At 42.0% G+C, this 24,387-nt stretch overlaps 1 protein-coding gene across 14 annotated transcripts in view; it reads right to left on the bottom strand.

Moving 5' to 3' along the window:
• The window catches only part of Ttc13 (tetratricopeptide repeat domain 13), a 61,175-nt gene that overhangs the window by 8,016 nt on the left and 28,772 nt on the right, over positions 1 to 24,387 (bottom strand). For 3 of the 14 annotated variants that reach the window (XM_063260030.1, XM_063260037.1, XM_063260038.1), the window contains 13 exons: positions 23,037 to 23,129; positions 20,116 to 20,232; positions 19,121 to 19,237; positions 13,829 to 13,911; positions 11,945 to 12,086; positions 11,500 to 11,674; positions 8,960 to 9,116; positions 6,930 to 7,060; positions 6,342 to 6,474; positions 5,703 to 5,795; positions 3,456 to 3,539; positions 2,253 to 2,337; positions 352 to 461 (listed from right to left, as the gene is read on the bottom strand). In XM_063260030.1, the coding sequence (XP_063116100.1) occupies positions 352 to 461; positions 2,253 to 2,337; positions 3,456 to 3,539; positions 5,703 to 5,795; positions 6,342 to 6,474; positions 6,930 to 7,060; positions 8,960 to 9,116; positions 11,500 to 11,674; positions 11,945 to 12,086; positions 13,829 to 13,911; positions 19,121 to 19,237; positions 20,116 to 20,232; positions 23,037 to 23,129 (1,520 nt within the window). The remainder of the gene's footprint in view (positions 1 to 351; positions 462 to 2,252; positions 2,338 to 3,455; positions 3,540 to 5,702; positions 5,796 to 6,341; positions 6,475 to 6,929; positions 7,061 to 8,959; positions 9,117 to 11,499; positions 11,675 to 11,944; positions 12,087 to 13,828; positions 13,912 to 19,120; positions 19,238 to 20,115; positions 20,233 to 23,036; positions 23,130 to 24,387) is intronic. The other 11 variants (XM_063260033.1, XM_063260035.1, XM_013156469.3 and 8 more) reach the window with 8 other exon arrangements.

The raw sequence follows: 24,387 nt of genomic DNA on the forward strand, positions 1-24,387 counted from the left end.
CTTCTAAATTTTCTACATTAAGATTATACTGCTCTTGTAATACATTAAAAATCCTACAATGGCCTTCAGTTTGCCAATTTCTCAGCTGTTTTTCATTGTACAGTCAAAGCCTCACCCACCAGGACCTCTGAACTTCCCAGAGAAGGCTGGCCACCAGCACACTCAACCCCTGCGGCTGCCGGTCTGACAGAGGCAGATGGAAAAGGCTGGTGCTGGAGTGTCTGCTTCTGCTGTATGTGCACACAGGACCTGGACACTTTTGTTTTGGCCGCACCACCCAGGGCCACGCCAAACATGTGCTCCTCCCACACTGCCTCGAGCTGCATGTCCACACCCCTCAAGCACACATACTTGTCCCCTGTGATGGTGACCGTGAACCCATCGTACTCCTTCCCTTGGTCTTTGAGGCTGGGAACTTTCGTGTTCACGGTGAACCCGTCCTTCGTTTTGGTATTAAACTGCTTTCGGGGAAAAGAAGACCCATGTTACTAATGTTGAATTCATCAAGATCCTAAGGTTAGTATGCAACACTGACCTGGCTTAGGCACGTCTAAGTGGAGTCATGGAGATCACCACATGCAAGATACCACGTGCACTGTCCCACACTGACTGAGGGAACCTCTCCTTGTCCTTGAACCCAATGTGAACTCTACAGTCCAAAATCTCATCCAGTGACCCCCACAGAGAAAGTTCAAAGCCCTCTAGCCAGGGTGGCATGGCCCACTGGCAGCACAGTCTGAGCTCAGGTTCCACCTTGGCAAGCAGTGATTGGATTCTCAGGACAATATCTGTGAAACCCTGAAATGCCAGCTCACAGGTTTTGTCATTATTCCAGGAAAATCTCCCAGATCAGTTTACTCAATAGAACCCCAGCTTCTTTAGGGCCTGGTGAGAAGTGACAATACAGCAGGAGGGGATACTGCTTCTCTTGAGACTCTGGAGGGAGGGCCATGTGTGACAGTAACCCAGGTGAGCGACTCCAAGGCTGGAATCAGGAGAGTATGGCCTGAACACATGCAACCCTGTGTAGGCCATTAGGACCACAGTAGGTACAAAAGCAGGAGGCATCTTCCTCAGAGAAGGCAGCTTTCAGAAGACATGTGCTGATACTTAGGTATACCGGTTCTCATTCAAGCCTCACAACAAACAGGGGAAACCGGGTATGGATGTAGCTTAAAGTAAGAACATGGTCTTGGGGCCCCAGACAGAGTAACAGGGCAGAATGCAAACCAGGCCCTCCTTATCCCCAATACTGGTGAACGAGCTGCCTCCAGGGGCTGAGGTCCATTTAACTTGGTTTTCACCAAAGCACATTGTGCATTTTGAGGAAGCAGGTGGGCATGGAACATTTCATCACCCACTTTAAACATGCAAACACTGCTTTACAGACTCCTGTGTGAGTTTGTAAAATACCAACATGTCTATAATCATGGGCTAAATCATGGGATGCTGAGGTGGGATGTCACTCCTTCCTGCAAAAACAAGTGCCTTGCAGGCAGCTGGGATGGTAGGTGATCTTGCAGGCCTCACCTGTACGACCTCCTCCGCCCTGTGCTCTGCTTAGGCTCCAGTCACCTGGCCAGGGCTCTAGTGGACAACCTTGGCAGAAAACTGGGTTGAAAATGGGTTTTTTTCATGCTTCCTTCTCTCAAAAATCCCAGTCTTTAACAGTCTGGTCCTGTGGACAGCTGTTTTGCATTCTGTCTCCTGATTATTCAGTGGAAGGGCAGCTAAGGACTTATTGCAACCAGAGACCAATTGCAGGGGTTGTTTTGATTTTTGTTTGTTTCTGTTTTTGGTGGCTAACACTGAAGGTTTAAGCCAGGATACACTGAGCTACATTCTCAGCCCTTTTTTATTATAAGACAGAGTCGCTAATCTGCCTAAGGTGGGCTTGAACTTGGAATTCTCCTGCTTCAGCCTCCTGAGCAGCTGAGATTATAGGTGTGTTACCACTAAACCTGGCTCACAAGTACGCATTTTAAACATTCCTTCTGCTTCTTGTATTAATGGTTTCCCAACAAGTCAATTTCTCTGTTTAATTCTGATACAGTGTTTTATTTTCTATTTTGGTTATTACTCAGCATGTGTTTAAGTACCTATAGGTGATTTATGAATTTTAAGAATTCTTTAAGAATTTTAAAACACACAATATAGTTATAAACATTCACTTAACAATCCAGAATTTTTTAAAAGTACTGTTAGTATGTTTCTCCTCTAAAATCCACCTGAAATCCTGTTGATAAATTTACCTTCATAATTGGAAGAAGATCTTCTATTTTGTGCACCTTTTCCAGAGCTTCTCTGACTTCTAACAGTCCTTTAGGGTTATTAGCTCTTGAAGAGAGAGGGAAGGTAGGAGAGGCCATCTGAGATTAACGCAGAAATATGGTAACCGATAATGTACAAAAATTCTAATAATGTGTAACTGTGGCATTAACTTTAATTAAATAAACTGCCCTGAATTATGAGCAGCTCAGTACGGTGAGCCTCTGCATCCTCTGAGTCTACATCCCAGATTCAACCTACCCAGAGTCAAAAACACAGAACCTGTACATACATTTTCCCTTGTCATTATTTCCGAACAATGCCATATAACAACTATTTACAGAGCATGTACATAATGTTAGGTATCACCAAGAATCCTGAGATGACTTAAAAGCTCATGGGAGGAGGAACAAAGGGTATATGCAAATACAGTGGCACCTCAGTTCATGAACTTAATTTGTTCCACGATTCTAGAAAAAGACGGCCATGTTTGTGTTCATGCAGGAAAGATGGTTGCAGTCATGTTCATCACCCAATGCAGAGTTTACAAACAAAAACATCATGAACCAAGGTATCACTAATCAATGCTGGTTTATGGAAGAGACCTGAGCATCAGAGGACTTTGGCTTCTGCTGGGCGACAAGAAGCTAATCCCCCATGGATTCCAAGAGACGACTGCACTCTGAATGGTGGGGGGCAACTACAGTTCTAAATAATGGCAAGGTTCAATCTGACCAGGCAGTGGGCTGCAGCTGAGAATTGAGGGATAGCAGCCTATGTAGAGGATGCAAAGGGGTGAGCAGCAGGCAGGCGGTGTCTACATGGGGGAGCTTCCATGTGGCTTCTGTAATGAAAGCATTACGCTAGTTTTTACCTGCATGTCACATTAAATGAGCCATCTCTAAGCACTAAATGCTGAACTGCCTACAGATAAACTAGAAGAGAGAGACTAGAAATGCCACAGTACTGTCAGGTTAAAGATGCTCCAGATGATGTTCAGGATTCTGTGATGCCAAGACAAAGGAGGTTGGTAAGTCACAGTGAAAGGCTTCACATTCTAAACCACACATAAACAAGCACTGGAGCTAGTTTGTTTAGGTTATCAACGGGCTTACTTTTAATATTTCACAGATGGAACAAATGTAAAATTCATGAAATTACTACAAAAAAGCAAAGTGAAGACTTACCCATGATAAACAAGAATTCTATCTTTAATAAAATGAAGTATTTTCTCAAAATATTCCAGATATCTCATGTTAATCACCTGTCCCCTGAAGGCAAAACCAAGAAAATTAATCTTTTTTCACAAGGGAACATGTTTGAAGTAACGTTAAATTTCAGTTAACTAAAAATGAAACAGAACTGCTATGAGAATAAGGCAGCAAGGCTAAATGGAGAACCGGGTGGATGAGTCAAGGAGTGGGGATACTCCTGGTAGACTGCGCCTGCTGTCCAAGCTGTCCTGGGAGGGAAGGTACCGCAGTGAAAAGGAAAACCCTCCGGACCTTAAGGAAGCTCAGACGTTGGTGCCACCTGCCTCTAAAGCACCGCTAGGTGACATTCCAGCCAAGCTCCTCTGTATCTGCTAATGCTCTCCTGATCTCAGCCATATTCCGTAGCTTTGCCCACTCGAAATATCATGTCCCTTACATTGCTATGCTCTTTCTCTTCTTTAAATTCTCTTTCAGAACTTCATGGCCAGTTACATCTGAAAAAATTACTGCATTCAACTGCCTTCAGGTATCTCTCTGGTTCTCCACAGGCATCCCAAACCCGAAGGCCTCCACTGTCAATTAGAACTCACTCCCCACACAGCACTCTTCCACGTCCACCTTCTTTTCAGGTGTGGTATGGCCAACTGGTACAACTGCATGCCTCAACTGGACTTGAGCACCCTTCCCAGTGCCATCCATGCTCCCACCTACCCACCACTGAGCTCCTAGCACCCCTCCTATCTACCCCTTCCTCACCAGTGCACTGCCACACAGCCCTCACGCCTTTGGCACTCACAGCCAACTTTCAACTTTTCCCTTCATCCCTGAGGTTGCTGCCCCACTGCAAATCTGCTTTTTATCTGCATCCAAAGTGATCATCAAAATGTGCAGATCTGTCCATGCCACTTCTCTGCCTCCAATCCCTGGATGGTTCACCAGTATCTTCAGGGAAAAAATCCCTTCGTGTGGAATATAGTTACTCATACTTGGAATTCCTGACACACTCTCCACTGCACCCTGGGCACCCGCCATAAGGAATAAGTCACTGTGCTGATCTTGCAAACTTGCCGGTGGATCTGGGCCTCATCACTCTTTTCTCTGCACTCTTTTGGCACCTCCACCATCACTCAGCGGTGGACCAGGTGTGCATGTAAGGTCAGCATGGATCACTTCACACTCTGCATGGCAGCCGCTCTCTGCCAGGCCATGTGCCTTCTGACCTTACATGCCTTGCTCCCTGCTTTGCCACACCACAAAGCACATCAATGCGTCGAAGGACATTGGCTCTCGGTTACAGATAGTTGACTGAATCTAGCTATGAACATCACAGATTACTTATAAGAAGTAGAAAGATACAAATTGCAAGGGGAAAGAAAATTTATTTTGTAGAAACTAAAAAACATACAAAATGGCTTTTCTGATAAAACCCAAAATTAAGTGTTACAGTTAATATGGAATAACACGTTCCTGATTCAAGTTTCTGGAATTAGAAGCATTTCAGACATGATGAAAGTACAACATTTCTAAATATTACCTAAAATTAAATTCACAAAAGGACATGGTAGTAACACGGATCTCTGTGAAGCTGATATTCTTTACTATGTGTTCATCATGTATTTAGAGGGTGGCTAAGACAGGAAGAGGGGAAGAAGTGAACATTCTGACCAGGTGTCTAATTCACAAAGCTTTCCGACCAAGCTTAAGCTCAGGGTCCTTGACTTGTCCCAGGGAACCATAGCTATCAGACCGTGTTACTTCCTTGCATGCTTTGTGTGCTGGCAGGAAGAGGGGAAGGCTTTCTCCTATCCCAGTAGACGTGCTGGTATATTACAGTAAATACAACATTCTCTACTCAGTTATTTTCTGTGATGTTTCAGAACCCCTTAAAGATGGACACCCTATGCCAGTGATGACAAAATTTTTAGAGCTTTCAATGATAAACACCCTGCTATAGCTTGTGTGCCACAGCTTTGCTAACACTGTCCTAGGCTAAAGCTTTGGTAGCTTGCCCTTCAGCTACAATCTACAAGATGGGATCCTAGAAAGAGTGGAGGTGCACAGCACTTCCATCTGCAGCTTACTAGCAGGAAGGGATGTGGCAGGACATTGCAGTGTTTCTGTCGAAGCCATCAGGAAAGAAGCCATGGGCCACTGAATCTCTAGGCCCATCTGCTGAGAACACTTCTGTGAAGGCAGGGAAGACACATGAAAGGATCATACCTGATTAAGTTGATGTGGTTGTTGAAACCTCTGCTGAGACTTTGTGCTGGCATCTGATCCAGCCATAGCACAGGCTGGTCTGGGTCAGCAACCCTGTGAAACAGAGCTCATGAAAGTTGGAACCTTATGACACCCAGCCACATCCAGCACATTCAAAATACAATGTGACAGTACAGCACCTGCTAGTCTATGATATTTAAAAATATGATGCATGCTCCAGATGTTCCAGGTGGACTAGGTGAGAAGCCGTTTACTAGCACAGCAAATGAGTATCATCAAAGACATCCCCCTTTACATCTATTCATCAGTCAGGTACACCCCCATTGCAGAGGGGCCTACACTGCCCCTCACTCTAAAGGCCACAGGTAACAAACGCTCCTGCAGAGGCTGCTTCCAAAATCCTGTCTTTACCCAGCAGCTTGGAAACACACAATAGTTATCTCATTGATGAGGAGGAGGAGTTTGGTGTATCTCAAAGAATAAACACAACAGCAACTTTTAGCAAACTTTATAGAGAAAAAACCTAATTTATAGGGCTCAGTGTTAGCAAAAAGGGATTCAAACCTGTTAGTGAGAAAAGATTCACATTATGCAACAACAGTAGGATGTCTAGTGTATTTTCATGCAAGCACTGGTTACCTCCTCCATTTCACTGCAATATCAAACATGTCCCTCCACTGCATTAGCCGAGTTTTTCCATTCATGCGGACTTTTGAGTTGGTCCATGTGCGTTGAACAGCTTGCATGACTTCCAGTGCTGCCAGGCCCATGGCTAGAAAAGAGAAACACTAAGGAAGGAGTTTGCATATACACCTGCCTCCCCAAGTCTCAGGCACCACTCAGCAGTCATAGTTTAAACAATCAGGTGAGACTGAGGCATATCTAGGTCACAAAAGTCCCACTAAAGTGTTTTTTTTTTCAACTCTGTGGCCTGGTGAAGCAGCTGAGGTTCTAATTCTTCCTCATTTCTGTAGTGAGGACTCATCTTCCTTGGGTCAGCTACTGGACTGGACATATATTCTAGGTCTACATGACAGTGACAGCAAAAAGCCAGCAGGCCCAATGATCTTCTCTCAGAATTCAGAAACAGTGATTCCATTTGCTCCTGCCCTGACCTCTGGAGACTTACATAAGCACTAGGAATAATTGTTTTAAAAGCACAGTGTGGTCTAACCACCCTGCTCTTACATCAGAAATACTTCCATGTCAGGACAGTTTCCAGGATACCTCGGTGTATTCTCTTGTTTGGCAGGAAACCAGGGGTCTCATATTGCATCAGCGATCCCAAGCGATCAGCAACACAGATTAGCTCCTGTACCTCAGGCTTGTAACTCTCAAAATTCTGATGTAGCACATCCCTGGAAGAAACATCATGCACACAAGGACTTTCATAACAGACATTTGATAATCCAATTCCCCTGAAGAAAACTCATTTCATCCACTGGAAAAGTAACCAGGAAATCTTATGACCACATAGATCCTCATCTGTATCTAATTTGCTATTTAGCCTGTATGTTAAATTCTTTATTTTAATGATTATATTTTCTCTATGTCTGGTCATTTTTTTAAAAAAAAATCTACCTAGTCATTTCTTATAATCTGATTTTTGTGCACATCTGCAACTTCTTCATAATTTATTCAAACATTTCATTTGGAGTTATTTTTAACTTGTATCCAAACATTCTAACATCTGAAGTCCTTGAGGTCTCAGTCTGTGGTCATTTCTACTGTCATGTGTCACTGTCACGATCCTGGTTTCTGATTCTTATTTCCACAGCCTTAATCTGTCAGGATACTTGGGGATGCCCAGGCTAGCCATGGTTTCCTTCTAGGAAGGAAGAATTTGCAATGGCTTCTGGTGAGATCCTGGTAATTCTCTAACGTGGGATCATTTCAGCAAGCCCATCCTTCCAGCCCAGGGCATTCCACAGTGGGTGGTGCTGGTTGTTAGAGGCACTTACCCCCAGGACACTTCTTTCCTCATAAATGTCATAACTATTCATCAGTCTAATTTGAGTCTTTTTCTCTCTTCCCTATTCCCTTTTTCTTCTTTTTAGAGAAAAAGATCAAACTTTATAGAAATTTCTCAGTTTTAAGGTATCATTAGTTTCCTAGGAATTAAGTTCTATTCTGGATCTGTTTTATAGTGAGAGAGCCCCTTCAGTCAATCTGTCTCACAGTGGTAGCTACCCGGCAGTGGAATTTTAAACTTTCAAAATGTTAGTGCTTTAAAAGGAACACAGCAAAAGAGTTACGCATTTCAAAGACTGCTTTCAGCACATGTGAAGTATGAAGGCTGTTCTTTAGCAGGAAGGTCAGGCTAGAAGAAAAGATAAAGTATGAGGTGCGATTGAAAAATATGGTGTATAGTCAAATTTTTAAAACTTATTACAGTGAAAGATGCATTGACATTAATCTCCCTCAAAATACTGCCTCTTGGGCTGGGGATTTAGCTCAGTGGCATAAGTGCCTGCCTTGTAAGTGTGCAGTCGTGAGTTCAATTCCTGGTACCAAAAAGAAAAAAAATTCTCCCTCTTGCTTTGAACGCATTCCATCCTTGCCACATTCTGAAGCAGTTCAAGAAGTCCTCTTTCATAAGTGTCTTTAGTTGCTGTGGCTGCCTCTATAGCCTGACTTGATTCAAAGAGTTCACATTTCATGACCGTTTTGACGTTTTGGGGAGAGCCTAAAGGTGCACAGTGCAGATCCAGAGAATAAGGCAGGCGAGAACACACTGTGATGTTTTAACAAGCCTGCCTTTTTGTTGGATGGTACTTGGCAGCAGCATTCATTGCCTTTTTAAAAAATCATACCTTATAAACACTTTCACTAAAGAAGACATTAAGAATGATGCGACAAAGCCGGGTGTGGTGGCTCACACCTATAATCCCAGCACTCAGGAGGCTGAGGCAGGAGGATTGTTGTGAGTTCGAGACCAGCCTGGGCTACAAAGTGAGCTCAAGGCCAGCCTGAACTGCATAGAGACCCTGTCTCAAAAAGACAAAAAAAAAAGAATGATGTGACAAGTGTGTTCTACGTGAAGTGGATTAATGTTATGCTTTTTTACTGTAATAGGTTTTAAAAACAAACATTCACTGTGTTTTTGATCACTTTTTTTTAAGTCTAAAAGAATTAGTTGAAGACATACATATTACAGAAAGAAATTAAACAGAAAGTCATTTGTTAATCAAAAAGTATCAGGATGAACTCATAGCTCGGTTTTGAAAAAAAGACTCCTCTTTGTCCAAAGCCCTTACTTTATGTGAGGCTGCAAGCCAGGTTGTTCCTCATAGTCATCGATGAGGAAAGGCAGATTTTTGGCCCAGTGATCCTTGAAGCTTCCTGGAAGATCCACATCCACATTATACTCTGTGAGTGGGGTATCCAGGTGTGCGTGGAGATACCGAGAATACTCTGCAGGCAAGGAAAGGCAAGAACTGACACGCCCGAACACTGCTGAAGAAACACTTCATACGGCTGTTTTGTAGTAAGCTTTTACTTAATTACAACAATTCTAAAAGAACTCTAAATTTTAATAAGTTGTTATAGTATTATTGTTTTATGACATAGGTAACATAATGCTGACTGACTTGAGGCACTCAGGTCAAGACTAAGTTAATCTGGGTCTGCTTTAGTTAAATTTTACCATCTTCCCATGAATACTTCCCATGAACAGTGCCAAAGATCTGATTTTTTTCCTCCTAACTTCAGAAACTGAGCGCCAAAGTTCAATGTTAGAGTCTGGGACTCTCTCAACTAATACACAGGTTAATTCGGTGTACAATTTCACTAATGGCTATTGCTGCTACAGAAGCAATGCAAAAAACCAAAAAAACCCAAGATATAAGAGTCTTTGCCCTTTTAATCTATAATGCACAAGTCCAAGTTCCACTAACCCAGGAAATGAGAATAAACAGCAGCACTGCCCAGTAGGGAGGCCATGCCACCTGACTACTGACCACTTAAAATGAGGCAAAAGTGCCAAGTGACTGAACTTTATATTCTATTTAGTTTGGATTAACTTAGCTGATCTTTGATTCAATTATTAGAAAACTTCAGTATGTTTAAAACAACCTGCATATATAATTTCTAGTACTTGGAATTGAACCCAAAGCTTTTGCACTGAGCTACAACCCAAGCCCATTTTGATTTTTTTATTTGAAGACAGCATCTCACTAAGTCACTATGTTTAAACCCAGGCTGGGTTTAAAAATGTCAGACTAATCCTTTTCAGTCTCCAAGAATGCTGTGGTTAAGGCACCCACTACTATGCTCAGGTATGAATCTACTTTTTTACCTATGTATTTTATCAAATCTAAATTTAGATCAAGTATTTCTAATGAAAACTAGGCATCTAAATTGAGGGAAACTAAAAGTGTAAAATATATACTATATTTTAAAGGCTAGGCACAAAAAATAAAATAATGAATAGTGTTTTTGTATTACTAATATGTTTTTTTAAAAAAAGCCGGGCATCATGGTGCCTATAATCCCAGCACTTAGGAGGCTAAGGCAGGAGTATTGCTGGAAGTTCAAGGTCAGGTTAGAATACACAGTGAGTTCAAAGTCAGTTTGAAGTACATAATGAGACTGTGTCTTGAAAATAAAACAAAAAATATATGAATAATATGTTGAACTAAATTTTGGATACACTGAATTACATAAAATGCATGATAAAGCTTATGCAGGCTCATCCAGAAACATATTTTACATGTTTTGTTGGAGATTGTCATGGTTTATGTCAGTGGCCCCTAAGCCTCTTGCCTTTGCATTATGCATTTGTGATTGGTTCACTGTCTAGCGCTTGGACTGAGGGTGTGAGTGCTACACTGGCCTAGGGGTGGAGCCAGGATGTAATGTAACAGCAGGAAGAAGGTGTGTGTGTCTCTGTCTATGTCTGTATGCCTGCCTGCCTGTCTGCCTGTGTGTCTGTCTGCCTCTCTGTCTGTCTGTCTCTCTCTCCTCTCTCTCGGTTTTCCACATTGCTGTTTGCAGCCGCCATGAACTGTGGCCTGCCATGCCACCCTGCCTTGGAGCCAACTGAGTATGGACTGAAACCTACAAAAGCTGTAAGAAACAAACCTTTCCTTTCCCAGCGTTTGGCATCAGGTATTTTGTCTCAGCAATGAGTAAAAAGTAGCTAAGACATCAAACTCAGGGCTTCATGTATGCTAGACATATACTCTTTAATCACTGGGCTACACCCTAGCCACCAAAGTTCCTTTACATGTGGTGGAAAAAAGCTTAGACTGGGGGCTAGGGATTTAACTCAGTGGCATAAGCACCTGCCTTGCAAGCTGGCAGTCGTGAGTTCAATCCCCAGTACCGATAAAAAGTTAATAAAAAAAAAAACAAGATGTAAAAAGCTCAGACTATGATTAATGAAAGGATAGGAAAGATTTGCTTCCTTTCTCCCGACTCAATTTCTCTACAATAGGAAGAAATGAAAATTCAATGAGTCATACCTAACAGTGAAACCTCACAGAAGGTTACTTTGTTGGCCTTCTGTGTCTTTGGATGAAAGGTAAGAAGGCATGACAATGCTAAATGAGAATCACATTTAGTTCAAAATATGTCTTTTGCTGAAAAATTTATTTGAACTTTAGAAAGAAAAAGTGTAAGTAGGCTAGAGAGAGCATCAGGTGGGTCTTTCTAAGACATGGAACCCACCCCATCCTCATACTACTCTGGAAGGGTAGCTATGACAGCTACGAGCTTCTTTAGACCCTCAAGTGTCAAATGATACTTTCGCAGCCTGAAAACGAGAAACCAACAATTCTGTTGTCTTCTGACTCACCTCGGAGATATTTCACCTTAAGGTACTCTGGGCTGGCCTTCTGGCCTGGGAGAGGGTCATTGAGCATCACTTTGGTCTGTGCTTTTATCCCTTCATAGAATTGTCCCATTGCAACATGGCTGAGCCCTTTCATGTACTGGCACACCTCGTTGTATGGCTCTAGCTGCAGGCACCGCTGAGGCATGGAAGGACAGAGACTGCATTAGAACCACGGCAGTTTGAGAGAGTTTGCTGTGATTATTATTCTCCTTTGGAACTAGAAGTTCTCCTTCATGGCAGGTCACAACCACACATGTGCTCTGTGAGCTACAGGACAAGGCAATGACCTCTCCTTCTGTGAAGGTGTATGCACCATGCACTATTCCTAGCCCTCTTCTCTAGCCATTTCCCTGAACTCTGAAGAACAAGAACCCCGCCACAGGGCTTCTCACTCACTGAGGCTTACCTTGAAGTTCTTCAGGGCCTCCGGCAAGCTGCCATGGTGATACAGCATCATCCCCCGGAGCTGGAGGGTCTGCACATGGTTCTGGTTGAGCAGCAGTGCCTTTTGGAAGCTCTCAGTGGCTGCTTCAAAGTTGCCCAGTTCTCTAGGTGTTTAAGACAGTGACAAACCCACAGTGTGGACATTACAGAGAACAAGCTACCACACATGACAGTCCCGGGTGTGTCTCCTTTGTTACTACGGCACTTTACAGCTGTACAAAGCCTCCAACACATCATATCCCGAAAAAGTGGCCATTAGTTTGATATTTATTGCTTTCCAAAAGCAAATGCTCAAATTTCTCCCAATTCTTGAGCTCCAGAAAATCCCTCGACATTTCAGTATATGGATAAAAACTTCCCTCTTTGGAAAAAAGTATATTGAATATAGCATACCTCACAGCCTCATCATTCTGAGGCTTAAAATTATATATTTTTGGTCACTGAAATTACTTCCTTTAACATCAAGTAAATCACTATGTAATTTGAAATTTAAAAAAAGAACATATTTTAGAATTATTATCATTCCAGAATGAAAATAATTGTTACTAACCAGTCTTTTACATATTAAAATTTTTACAAAGAATAAAAAGTTTCCAAAATACTTTATTTTCTGACTTACCTCAGAGATGATTGCTCTTTAAGGTACTTTGTGCTATTTAGAGTTACTTAATGCAGAAGCTAGGAATGTTAGTTACTTAATAGCCTCTTTGAATCAGGTATCTGATTGAGAATTTCTGTTATCAGGTTTTTTCTTAGATTCCTACAACTAATTTTTTAAATAAGTAGTAAGTGCTTTTTAAAAACATAATATCTGCTTACATTTATGTAACACTTTACAAGGCACTTTCCAATCTGCTTTCACTGTATATTCCCAAGAATTCTATAAATAGGAAGGATAAATATCATCTTAACTATCCTATCCCCCCAAGCCAAGCACTTTCTCTAAGTTAGTGCAAGATAGTTACTCAAACTATTACACTAGATAAACAAGCCCTTAAATGTAACATCCCTTGGAGGAGGTACCTGCCAGGGGATTTCTGACGTTTACTAGTGGGACACCTGAAGCCCAGGGAAGTCAGGGCCATGCAGCAGAGCAGACCAGTCTGGACAAGGCTCTTGACTCCTATTGCTGAACTCCTGTCCACCCTATCATGCTCTCTCCTTTCTCATCAGAGGGGTAATTTTTTTTCTTTGGTTTGGTTGTTGAGACATGGTCTCACTATGTAGTATAGGCTGGTCTTGAACTTGCTACACAGCCCAGGTTGTCTTCAAATTTGTGATCCTCCTGCCTCAGCCTCCCAAGTACTAGAATTACAAGTGTGAGCCACCACACCCAGCAAGAGTATAATAGTGGTTTTTGTTTTTTTAGTGCCTTGTGCATGCAAGGCAAGAGCTCTACCATAGAGCCATATCCCCAGCCCCAAGTATAATAGTTTTTAAGTCAAAAGGTTCTATTTAGGAGAGCAATACATAGAGCCAGGAAGTCAGGATCTAGTCACAACTTTTTATGCCTGACAGGTGTATTATAACAAGGCCCTTCCATCCTTCATGTTAAAGGCAGCAGCATCTATAGGCCAACAGCCTCTAATGGCTGGCTCAAGGCTCAAAATAGTGACCCTTGAGAATGGCTGTCCCCCAGGCAATGCACATACTGAGGTTTTGGAAATGGTGCTATGCATTGAGGCCTGTATGTGACATGGTCCCCCTTATTTTTGAAATGTCAGCATCAAGACTGCACAACTCAAAGAAACTACCTCTTTAGTTAGGAGATGTAATATCTTTTATAATATCACTATTATGTGTCTTTCCCCCTTTACCCTCTGTCGCTCATCCTATAGCTACTTACCTATAAGCCTGCCCCAGGCTTTTATAGGCATCAATAAAATCAACTTTCTGCTTCAAAGCTTCTTTGAAAGATTCAATAGCTTCCTGAAAAAAGTATATAGAAAATTATTTCATTTACATAACTCTTTAAAATTGAGCTTCACTTAAATTGCTAAAAGGCCTAAATATATATTATACATGGTCTCTGAAAAAATTATTTTAAATGAAACCTCAAATGCATGACGATAACAAACAGCCTTACGTTTCTCCATTTTAAAGTAAGAAAACAACTTTCAATTTTATCTAATTCATTAGGACTCTGCGTAATGAATATCATTTCCTCAATTAAGAAAAGTCCAGCGGACCAAAAGTAAACTATAACTTTTTGAGATAATTTAAAACAACCACAACTAGCAACATTTAAAACTGAGTCAACAAAACAGACCAAAAAATATGTATGAAAGAAGCAAAGAGACTCTGAGATTGGCTATCTAAGGGATTTTCATGACCTATAAGGAAAAAGAAACAGTAAAATGAAAATAAAACCAAAATTCTAAAGTTGGAGTGCTGGGCTCAGCTCCTGCACACACAGCCGCAGATGTTTGGCTGAGGAAATGAGAGGCCACGTTGGCACCGTGCCCTGGGAGCCACCACAAGTGTGTGTGCACACACTGATGCCTGATGCCCCCATCTATGGATACTAATGACACAGCGTCCTTCCGCTTGAGAATAAACACCCTAGACTTAACCTGGCACTGATGGCACTTCCCATCATGGCTTCATTAGTACTGTCAAAAAATTAAGAAGACACCTCACATTTTCCCTAGGACAAGATGTACCCTACTAAAGTTAACTGCTACAACATATCATTAAATGCAATAGCCTTAATGAGAAAGACTTTAGATAATGCCATACTTGATTCAATTGTTGGTGGGAGACAGCTACTGAAGATGTCACATGCCTTGCACATGGTAGGCACCCAATAAATATTTGATGATCGGTACACTCAAAACAGTTTTACAAAAGCAGCATGACCCTGTTTCAAAAAAGCCATTTGTTCCCTGCTAGATTTCCTCTGGGAGATGGGAGGGGAGAGAGGCTGGCTTCCATTTGGCTACAGAGACTAGGGCAGCAGCAAGACCAAGGTTTCTGTGAGGAATGGACACATTTTAATGCTGAAGAAACTGAAGACTGCTCTTAATTTGGCTTCCTGCCATGGTGTACCCTTGATCTTTTGGGATTTCTAAAGCTACACTCTCATTCAACAAACATGTATTGAGTGCCTACTATGTACCAGAGACAGTGCAGGGAACAGGGAATGCAAAGATGAGCAAATCATTATCTCTGTTACCTAAGAATGCACACGCTAGTTAGAAAGCCAATTATGTAACCATGTTATTAACATAGCGAATAAGAACTACAACAGAAATAGAAGTGAGTCTCTGGGGGTAAAGAGAAGAAAACCAGGAACTGTGTTTGGGGACACCAGAACAGGTTTTGGGAGGATGTGACAGCAGAGTGGGTCTCAGAGTCCAAAAAGCAGTCTGGAAAGCATCCTGTTGAGGGGTGGGTCCTTTGGGGACACAGAGCACTGGGCAGGTGGGGTCAGGTATGCAGGAGTACAGGGCACACTGTGGGGTGTGGAGGGCAAGGCAGGAGGCCAGTGGTGTGTGGAGCCAGCAGGACCTACCCAGCAAGGATTCGCTGGTGCAGCCTGGGGCAGGCCATCTCTCTCAGAAAGATGATTACAATAGAGAAGGCTTCAGGGAAGAAGTAACAGGGAAAGACAGCCAGTGTGGAGGCTGCTGTGGCATCCAGGCTAGAGATAATGAAAGCTCAAATTGAGAGTGTGGGAAGAAAAAAGGGTCAAACTCAAAGGGAAAGAGGCTCCAGGAGCTGTTGGGAGTGAGGGAGGGGCAGGTGGGAAGCTTTCAAGCCGAAGAGCCTAGGTAGGTGGCACTCACTACCAACACAAGAATAGGAGAAAGGAGAGCTGGGGGCCAAGGGTGGCATGTTACGTCTGCAGTGTGTGGACATCTGGGTGGAGATGCCCAGGAGGGATCTGCTGCCCACTCCACTTACAGCATGCTTGGACGCCACCGTTCTTCAAGTCTGATCTCTCTTCAGCTTTTAAGAGTCTTTGGTTTCAGGGTTCCTGTCTAATCACTGCACAGCTCTCTACCTCATTCTGCCAAAGAGGGGACATAGCAGAATCAAGATTTTAAGCCATCAGGAACAAAGAAACTATGTTCAAATGAGTCAGTCTCTCAATGCATGAAACTATTCTGAATTCATCTGCTTGATGAATGTGACCTTTACCACTCTGTGTCACCACATCCTCTCCAGGTGATGGGCAGTCGTCACTATGCTCACGGAGGCTGAGAGCACATTTGGCAGATGAGAGTGAGGGTTCACAGAATGGGTGTTTACAGCATGGAAGTCTGAGATATCCCACCACACAGATAAAAGAGATGCAGTTCAACAGGGAAGCATGGGCTGCTGCTTCCCTGGGAAGATTCAAATTCTCAATACATCACCTGAGCAGGTCAGCTGTGACATCTGAAATGTAACTAATGCCTTATATTCTCCTAATGTAGCACACAAAGTAAGAAATTATACACCTAATTAATTTCTAAATTGCTGTTGGCTTAAGCAGACTAATTTTAGGATACAAAGACAGCTCAAACTCATTGGTCCATTAAAGCCTGTCTTCTCTGGTTAACAAGAAAAAGAGACATGTGGACCAAGTTCATTCACTAAGTCAGCCATCTCACCATTGACTCTATGTTCCAATCTAAGTAATTGGACATCTTGGTACCTTCTGTGCTTTCTGGGGATGCTTTTGGGAGGAGACAGTATATGACTATGCTGACCTTCTCAGACAGTACAGACATACAAGAATGGAGAGTCTTAAGTTGCTCTGTGGCTGTGGTGCTTACAAGCACTAACAGAGGAGACAGGACCCAGTAACTTGGAAAGAGTGGTTCTCTCAGACAGCAAAGCATCACTCCTAAGGGTCTCATTGTAGGGATCTGCAATAAACCAAGTTGAATTTCTGTCCTTGTTTGATGTGTAGTTACAACTCTTTTCAAAAATCTCATTTCCAAACAACCCAAAGAATGTGCCAGTTCCTACACCTGATTCATAGAAACAAAGGCAAGTGTGGGATCATTTGTTTACTTTTAAAAATACTCTTAGTATTAACAGGATGGCATCTTGGAGGCTTTAAATTTTCTTCTTCTATTAGCAGCTACTCAAAGGATGGGCTGAGCAAAGCATTGTGGTTCTTATTTTTCATGAAAGCTCTCAGTGAGACAAAATGAGGAACAGAGCACAGTGGAATCTCATCTGGCAGCCTCTCAGATGCATCCTGAGCAAGAAACTGCTCTCCAAACCCAAGGCTCCCAGCCCAAGTCCAGGGTACAATGTGTATTTCTCTCTACCCTTTACAAACGTGCATAAAGGATGTCAGGTGCATGAAACAGAATTTGCAAGATTCTCTTTGATTTGGCTTTTAGGGAGAGAGGGGTATTTCCTAGAATCTATAAAACATACATTAAATTTCACAGGTAAAATCATCTGTAATAATATATCATTCCTGTTTAAGGCTTACTAAGTACTTTTCGCATACAGTATTTTGTTCAGTCAATAGTCACTTCAAGAGGCAGAAAGTAGGATCATGGCTATTTTATTGACGTAAAAGATGAAAGAGCTCAAGTAACTTGTCCAGCAGTGTACTTAGCAAGGTTCAAGACAGGGATCTTAGCAAACTTTCTAATTTCAAGGCTCTGACCTTGAGGTCCATTGACCCACTAATATTCTTGAGTGTCTGACTAACAGGCATTGTCCTCTGCACTGAGTATCAACATGGGCCTTTACACAGGATAACTCTCCACCAATCCCCCAGTGCATACATAGTCAGCCCTGGTATCACAGGGGATTGGTGCAGAACTCTCTCAGGTACCAAAATCCAAAGGTTCTCAAGTCTCTTAAGTAAAACAGTGCAGTATCTGTACGAAACTCACACATATCATCTTTGTACTTTATGTCTTCTCTAGGTGACTCACCACACCTAATATGCAAATGTAAATGTAAATATAAATGTAAATGTAAATACTAGGGAAGTAGTTGTTATAGTTTACTGTTTAGGGAATAAGAAAAAAAGACTATACATGTTTAATACAGAGACAATTTTCCTTCTAAATATTTTCAATGCACAGTTATCTAGATTGGAGGATGTGAAACCCGCAGTCACAGGACTGACAGTGTATGTTAGATCCTTAAAAGTCTGCACAACTATGTCTGCGATGGAACGCAAGTACTTTTTGTGGCAGTCTACTCCAGTGCTGCCCACTCTTCAAGACATCACAGTCCAGCCTAAGCCACCTTCTCTGTGAAGAAGTCCTCATCTCCTGAGTAGGATGACATTTTCTGGCTGAGCAAGTCCTTGTGCCCAGTCTACCTTTCCTCAGACACTTGCTGTGCCCCATACTAGGTCACTGGCACGAGGTGGCTCCCCTTGCTTGGCTCCTGGCACAACTTGCTGCATGGCAAGGTCTCAACACATAGCAGGGCCACACATGGAGCATGGGGCAGGAGGAAGGAGCCTGTCCTCCCTATGCACTCAGCCAGTGCTCTTGCACCTTGCAACCAGAATATTCTGTGGTCCTAGTTTGTCATACCACCAGTCTTGATACTGTTTGTCTTTGCTCCTGTGGCCCCTCAGCAGCTCAGCTAGGTCTCCTCCCCCATGGCCAGGACATGATCAGTGTCTCCTGGTCTGTCTCGCTGACATCCTTGCCCCTCCACTACACCACCACAGTCCCTTTCCTAAAGCACAGACTTGGTCTCAAGTTGGGATTTCCCCACACTGATAGCTCCACTCCCGAGTCTACAAACCTGAGTCAGAATGCTCATCCTTATACTTCAGACTACGGACTGGCTCTCACTCACCTTCTAGCCCTGCATGCAAATCATACTCTAGACACCCATTCTCTATGCTGACCGCGTTCCCATTTTCCTGAACCCTCACTCAGTCTGCTCTGCTGGAGGGTCCCTCTCAGGCCTCACCTGAACCCTGCAAGCTGTGCCCTTTGAAGTGAAAGTTTAATTTTTCCCTTATTAGTCTCTTATCCTCTCCTTTTTGTGCCTCTCTCCAAGAACTGGCAGGTGGTAGGAGCTCAATAAATATTTAGACCGCTTTCTAAAAGATACCAGTTGCACATACAAGATCTCATTTTAAAACATATCACGCTAAACTCCCAAGTGCCCCTGCAAAGCAGACCATGCATAGTGCATGTACGCAGCCAGACACCTTCACCTTGAGAAGTCCTCTGTGGAAGAAGGTCAGGCCCTTGTACAACATGGCCGTGGGCTGGTTTCTGTTCAGCTCTAAGGACTGCTGGAAGTCCTCGTGTGCTGTTGCATAGTCCTGCAAAGAGGAGAAGGAAGGACAGAAGTAGGACATTTCTTGCTTCTGTTCAACAGAGAAAAAAATCCAAATTCATTCTGTACCTTTTATTTATTTATTTTTTGAGCTTTAAAGGAACCAGTTCATGGCCATAAATATTAGCTGAATGCTTTAGTACTTGTTAGTAGCTGATTTTCAAAGAGGCTTAATGTAAGCTTTTTGTCTCAACTATAGGAAGAATATTTTATGTATACTAAAATGATAATCTGTTAAGAGCAACATCTTATCATACTGGATACTTCTTAGCAAAACCTTGTCTCAAAATAAAAATGCAAAAGGGCTGGGATATAGTTTAGTGATACAACACCCATGGATTCCTTCCCTAGTATTGGAAGCTAAAAATATTATAAGCCCCCAAAATAATTGTGACAATTGGGTACCTAAGCAACAATAAGATGTGCTTGTTGGCTTTGCATCACTTCTACAGAGAGGCCATAATCTGAAAACCACCCAATCCAGCTCCTGGTTCCAGTTCCACACTGAAATACCCAAACAAACCCTAACTCCCCTTCTACATGACAGGCCGCAGGGAGCCTACACAACAGTTCCTATGCCATACCTGCAGGAAAGGGTAAAGTGCAATTCCACCTTGTAGTCTTTTATATTAGTCCAGACTTTGCTACTCTGACAGCTCAAAGTAGAAACTGTGATTTTCACACTTAATATTCTCTACTGGAATTAATTTCAGCTAATGAAAATGCTTTAATAACTGTCTTGTTGTGCAGATACACCTTATTAAAAACAGCTGGAACCTGAAGCTGTTAAAGAGCTGCTTTCCAATTTGCAATGAAAAGTGCGATGTTTACCGTCAGGAAGGGACGTCAGGTAAAGCAGCTCACCTCAGATATGAAGTGCAGGGTCCCCCGGTGTCGATACAGCCGTGCAGATGGCTGAAGCTGAATAGCTTTAGTGAGGTCATTCACTGCCTCATTAATTCGCCCCAGAGGGGACAGAATCTAGAAATCCAAAGCATGTTATCAGGAAAAGCCTGAAGGATCAACCTAATGCTGCCCACACTCTCAGTGCCACTTCACCACACACTATTTACAGCTGGGCACTCTCAAGGCTGGAACCGCAGCCTAAGCCTCAGGTAGAGCTCACAGTCTCCATGCCAGAGTGCCCCTAACCTCTGTCCAGTGAGTGGGGCTGAGGGCCTCTATGGCTGCAGCTGCTGCCCCACACTGCTCCCACTCAGGTAATTTTGCTCTTCTGTAAATAGGACCTTTTTCTTTTGACCTATATGTATCTTTCAAGTCACACATACATGTATATGTACATGTAGATTTGCCATACATGTATAAAAATTAATCTACATAGGGCCAGGGATAGCTCAGCAGCACAAGCGCCTACCTAGCAAATGCAAGGTACTGAGTGCAATTCTGAGTACCAAACAAAATAACGTAACTTTGAACCATCAGGACAAATGACATAGATTACAGTCCTCCATGGTCTAGCTCTCTTCTGTGAGAGCAAGAGCCTAATGACAATTTCTAGCATCTTGGGCACTCTGTCAGGTCCTAACTCCTCAGCCACACTGCAGCGCAGGAAAAACAGTATCTGCAAACCTGTTTGGGAAAGTGTTCAGAAAATGTGGCAATACAGAGATAGTTCAGGATATGAAAGTAGCCAAAAAGATACATGAAAACCCAAGATGGGCATCAATATTCATAAAACTCAGCTTATATACTTTATCCTGGAACAAACATCCTCAGAGCTGAATCTCTTTCCAGGGGTCACTTCTATTCATGGTTCCTAACCAGTCCCCTCCTTGGCAAGAGCTCAAACCATGAGAGGAGGACACTAGAGCTGGCTGGTCCCTAGCTGGTGGTAAGGGTGACAGCTCCAAAAGAGGACATGGACACTCAGGAGTGCGCTTGGAAGGAAAAACACCCTTACTTGGTTTATTAGACCTTTGGTACACAGTTGAATTATCACACCTTATCACTCCACTCAATAACCATAGTGATGTGTAATTTGAAAAGGTAAATTCTTTTCATCAAATATAAATTATCTTCAAGTAAGAAAGTAAAAATGTCTCACAAAATGACTTTCCAGTTAAATAGTATGCTATGATATAGTTATAAAAGTAATTTTGCCCAAATAATGCCATAAAAGAATATTACTATATAACTTTTAAGATGAATGAAAACTATTGTTCTAATTATCAATATTATTGTGGATAACAATTAGATTTTTATTAGATATGCAAACTTTAATAACCTGTTAAACTGTTTCTAAGTACAGTGAGTTAAATTCACAATTTATCAGAACAATTCAATGCAATACCAGAGTAACAGTGAGACTCACTGAACCCCTGTATAAAGACGTCCCCACACTGACTGCCAGATGACCACTGTACCCACAAGAATCTCCTGCAATGATGACAGAACTATGGTCATCTAACCCAGGGGCTACAGTTTAACATTGACAAGAAGGGAGGAATTACATCACTAATTGAGGATCTTACTTGAAAACTCAAATCCCAACAAAACATAAATCCACTTTAAAAGACTGAACTATAATTTTGAGAATGAAAACATCACAAATTGCTGCTGTTTTGAGAAGGGGGTGTTAGTATGTTGCCCAGCCTGGCCTTCAACTCTTGATCCTCCTGCCTCAGGAATAACTGGGATTATAGGTGTGCACCACTGCACTCCACTACAAATAAAGTTTTTAAATGATTGAATATTTAGTGCTCCTTTACTTGCTAGCTTCCTCTCCCCAAACAGAAAAAAAGTAATTTTTATTTAGTTTAACTATAAAATAGCATATCAGATAATTACAGGTTCAGCTTCATTCAGATCTAATACATCAACACACACAAACCCTAAAAAGTTTTCTATTAATTTTAGAACGCAATGAAAAGAACACATGGATTCAAATACACAACAGAAATAAATATGCACTCTCTTTTCTCTGCTTCAATACCCTCCTCCCATTGTCCCTTAGTTGGAACTTGATCAGTTCACATGTCACTCTGCCAGCAGACTGGGCACACTTGCCACCTTGCTCTCAGTTCACTGAGAAAGCTCCAGGTATCCATGCAATGTGACCAGGAGCCCCCACCTTGTCATATCTTTTAAGGTCTGGTTATGGATCTGCCTTAGGCATCTCTGTGAACTGGTCCATCTTGTAAGGAGTATATACAAGCATGCACACACTTGTAATTCCTATAATGTCGTGTTACAGTCTATGCATCTATGCATATGCAGCTACACAGATAGGCCTTTCTCCTGAGAACTACACACGAATGTGTGCATGTGCACACAAACATGCAACATACATACATACACACCCTTCCTCCCCGCCACATACACAACAGAACAAGTAAGGGCTATATGCTTGAGTTTAACTATGCTAGGCAAGTGCTCTACCACTGAGTTACATTCCCACACTTATTTTGCTTTTTTAGATTTTGAGACAAGGTCTTGCTAAGTTGCCCAGGCTGATCTTCAACTTATGATCTTCCTGCTACAGCCTCCTCATTAGCTGAATTTACTGATGTGAGCCACATATGGCTCATGTGTGGTATATTTTTAGTGAATATTGACAGAAATAGTAAACATCACAACTTCATATTTTAATACTAAATATTATTTTTACATGTTGATCAGGAGTGTCACTCAGTTCACATGCTTAAAGCCACTAGATACCAACATGGGAAAACAATAGGCATATTTACAAGTGTCCAAATAATAGGAGAAAAACCTGTATTCAACTAATCCAATGACAACAGAGGGAAGAAGAAAACTGCACTCACTTCTGCTCGCTGTTCAAATACCTCTGGACGGTCTGGCTCCAAGGTAATTACTCGGCTCAGCTCGAACAAAGCAAGCTCAGCATTCTTAATGTCCTTGAAAAGGCATTAACTTTGTGTGAGACAGACTTGTAGAAACCAGGTAGAAAAGATCTTCTGAAATATCTAGTAATGTAGTATTAATGATACAACCAATTGTTTAGAAATAAATATGAACTTTGTTTCCACATAAAAGGTTTGACAAGCTCAGTAAGTCATAATGGTACAATTACTTAGCGTACCCAAATGTTCTGCTCTTCAATACACTAGCACACAGGACAAGGATGCCTAACCCAGGTTCCAGAGGCAGCAGGATTTTACTAAACACGATCTATCTAAATATGGAGCCAACATTTTTGAAGGATGAATATGTGGACACCAGCCTGTGCAATGAAGCTGATCAGTGGCGTAGGGGGACAGAAGTGGGCCAAGTATTAATCAAGACCATAAACCTACAACTGGTCTAGACAAGTTCTCCTTAACATCTGCATGTTTCTTTTACATTAAAAAATGCAGGTGTAACTTTTCATTAAAGCTACAAGCCAGTTACATGTCATGATGGAAAACTAAACAGCATGAGACTTGAACAGAAGCAGCTTGTCTGATGTTCACTAGGGCAGATTCACCCCAGTCCTCTGCTGACCCATAAGGGCACTGCTGCTTTCACCCTGAGCACCTCCATCATCTCACTGCTGAGCTCCACAGTCCTCTGGATCTCAGGACCATACAAATACTATGTAAATTTCTTCCAACAGGCCAGCAATAGCGTCATATAATATCATTATAATTTTAATGTTTTGATACTTTTAATTAAAATATGTACTAAAAATGTTAAAGATGTTAGTATTTTTAATGTAAAAGTTACACGAGTGATATTTTGATCTGTTCAAAATCCTTTGAATCCTTCAAAGCACAATGGCACAGGAATTCTTTTAATATGTAGTAACACAATAGAAAAGGTTTGGGTATAATGGTCTAAACCAGTAATAGCAAACCTATGGCACACAGGCTGCAGCAGGCATCTGTTATCACTGAAAGCTCTAAAAGGTTCACTATCACTGGTCTAGAAAAAAAACCTGGAAAAGTGCACGTTACACCATCTTATAATTTACTAAGTGATCTCCAGAAAGTGTTTTTATCTCATGGCAGCTTTGTTTGCATAAAATATACTTATTATAACCTTTTTCCTGTCTTCCTCAGAGAAACAAGGAAATAATTTGGTTATAACCACAGAGATACTATACCCATCTGTAAAAAAGCATACAATATAGCAAATGAAAATAATTTTTACACACTAAAAAAACCCTTATGTTCT

Source organism: Cavia porcellus, unplaced genomic scaffold, assembly GCF_034190915.1.
Source record: "Cavia porcellus strain 051 isolate PalLab524CR breed Dunkin Hartley unplaced genomic scaffold, mCavPor4.1 scaffold_13, whole genome shotgun sequence".
Taxonomy (NCBI): Eukaryota; Metazoa; Chordata; class Mammalia; order Rodentia; family Caviidae; genus Cavia; species Cavia porcellus.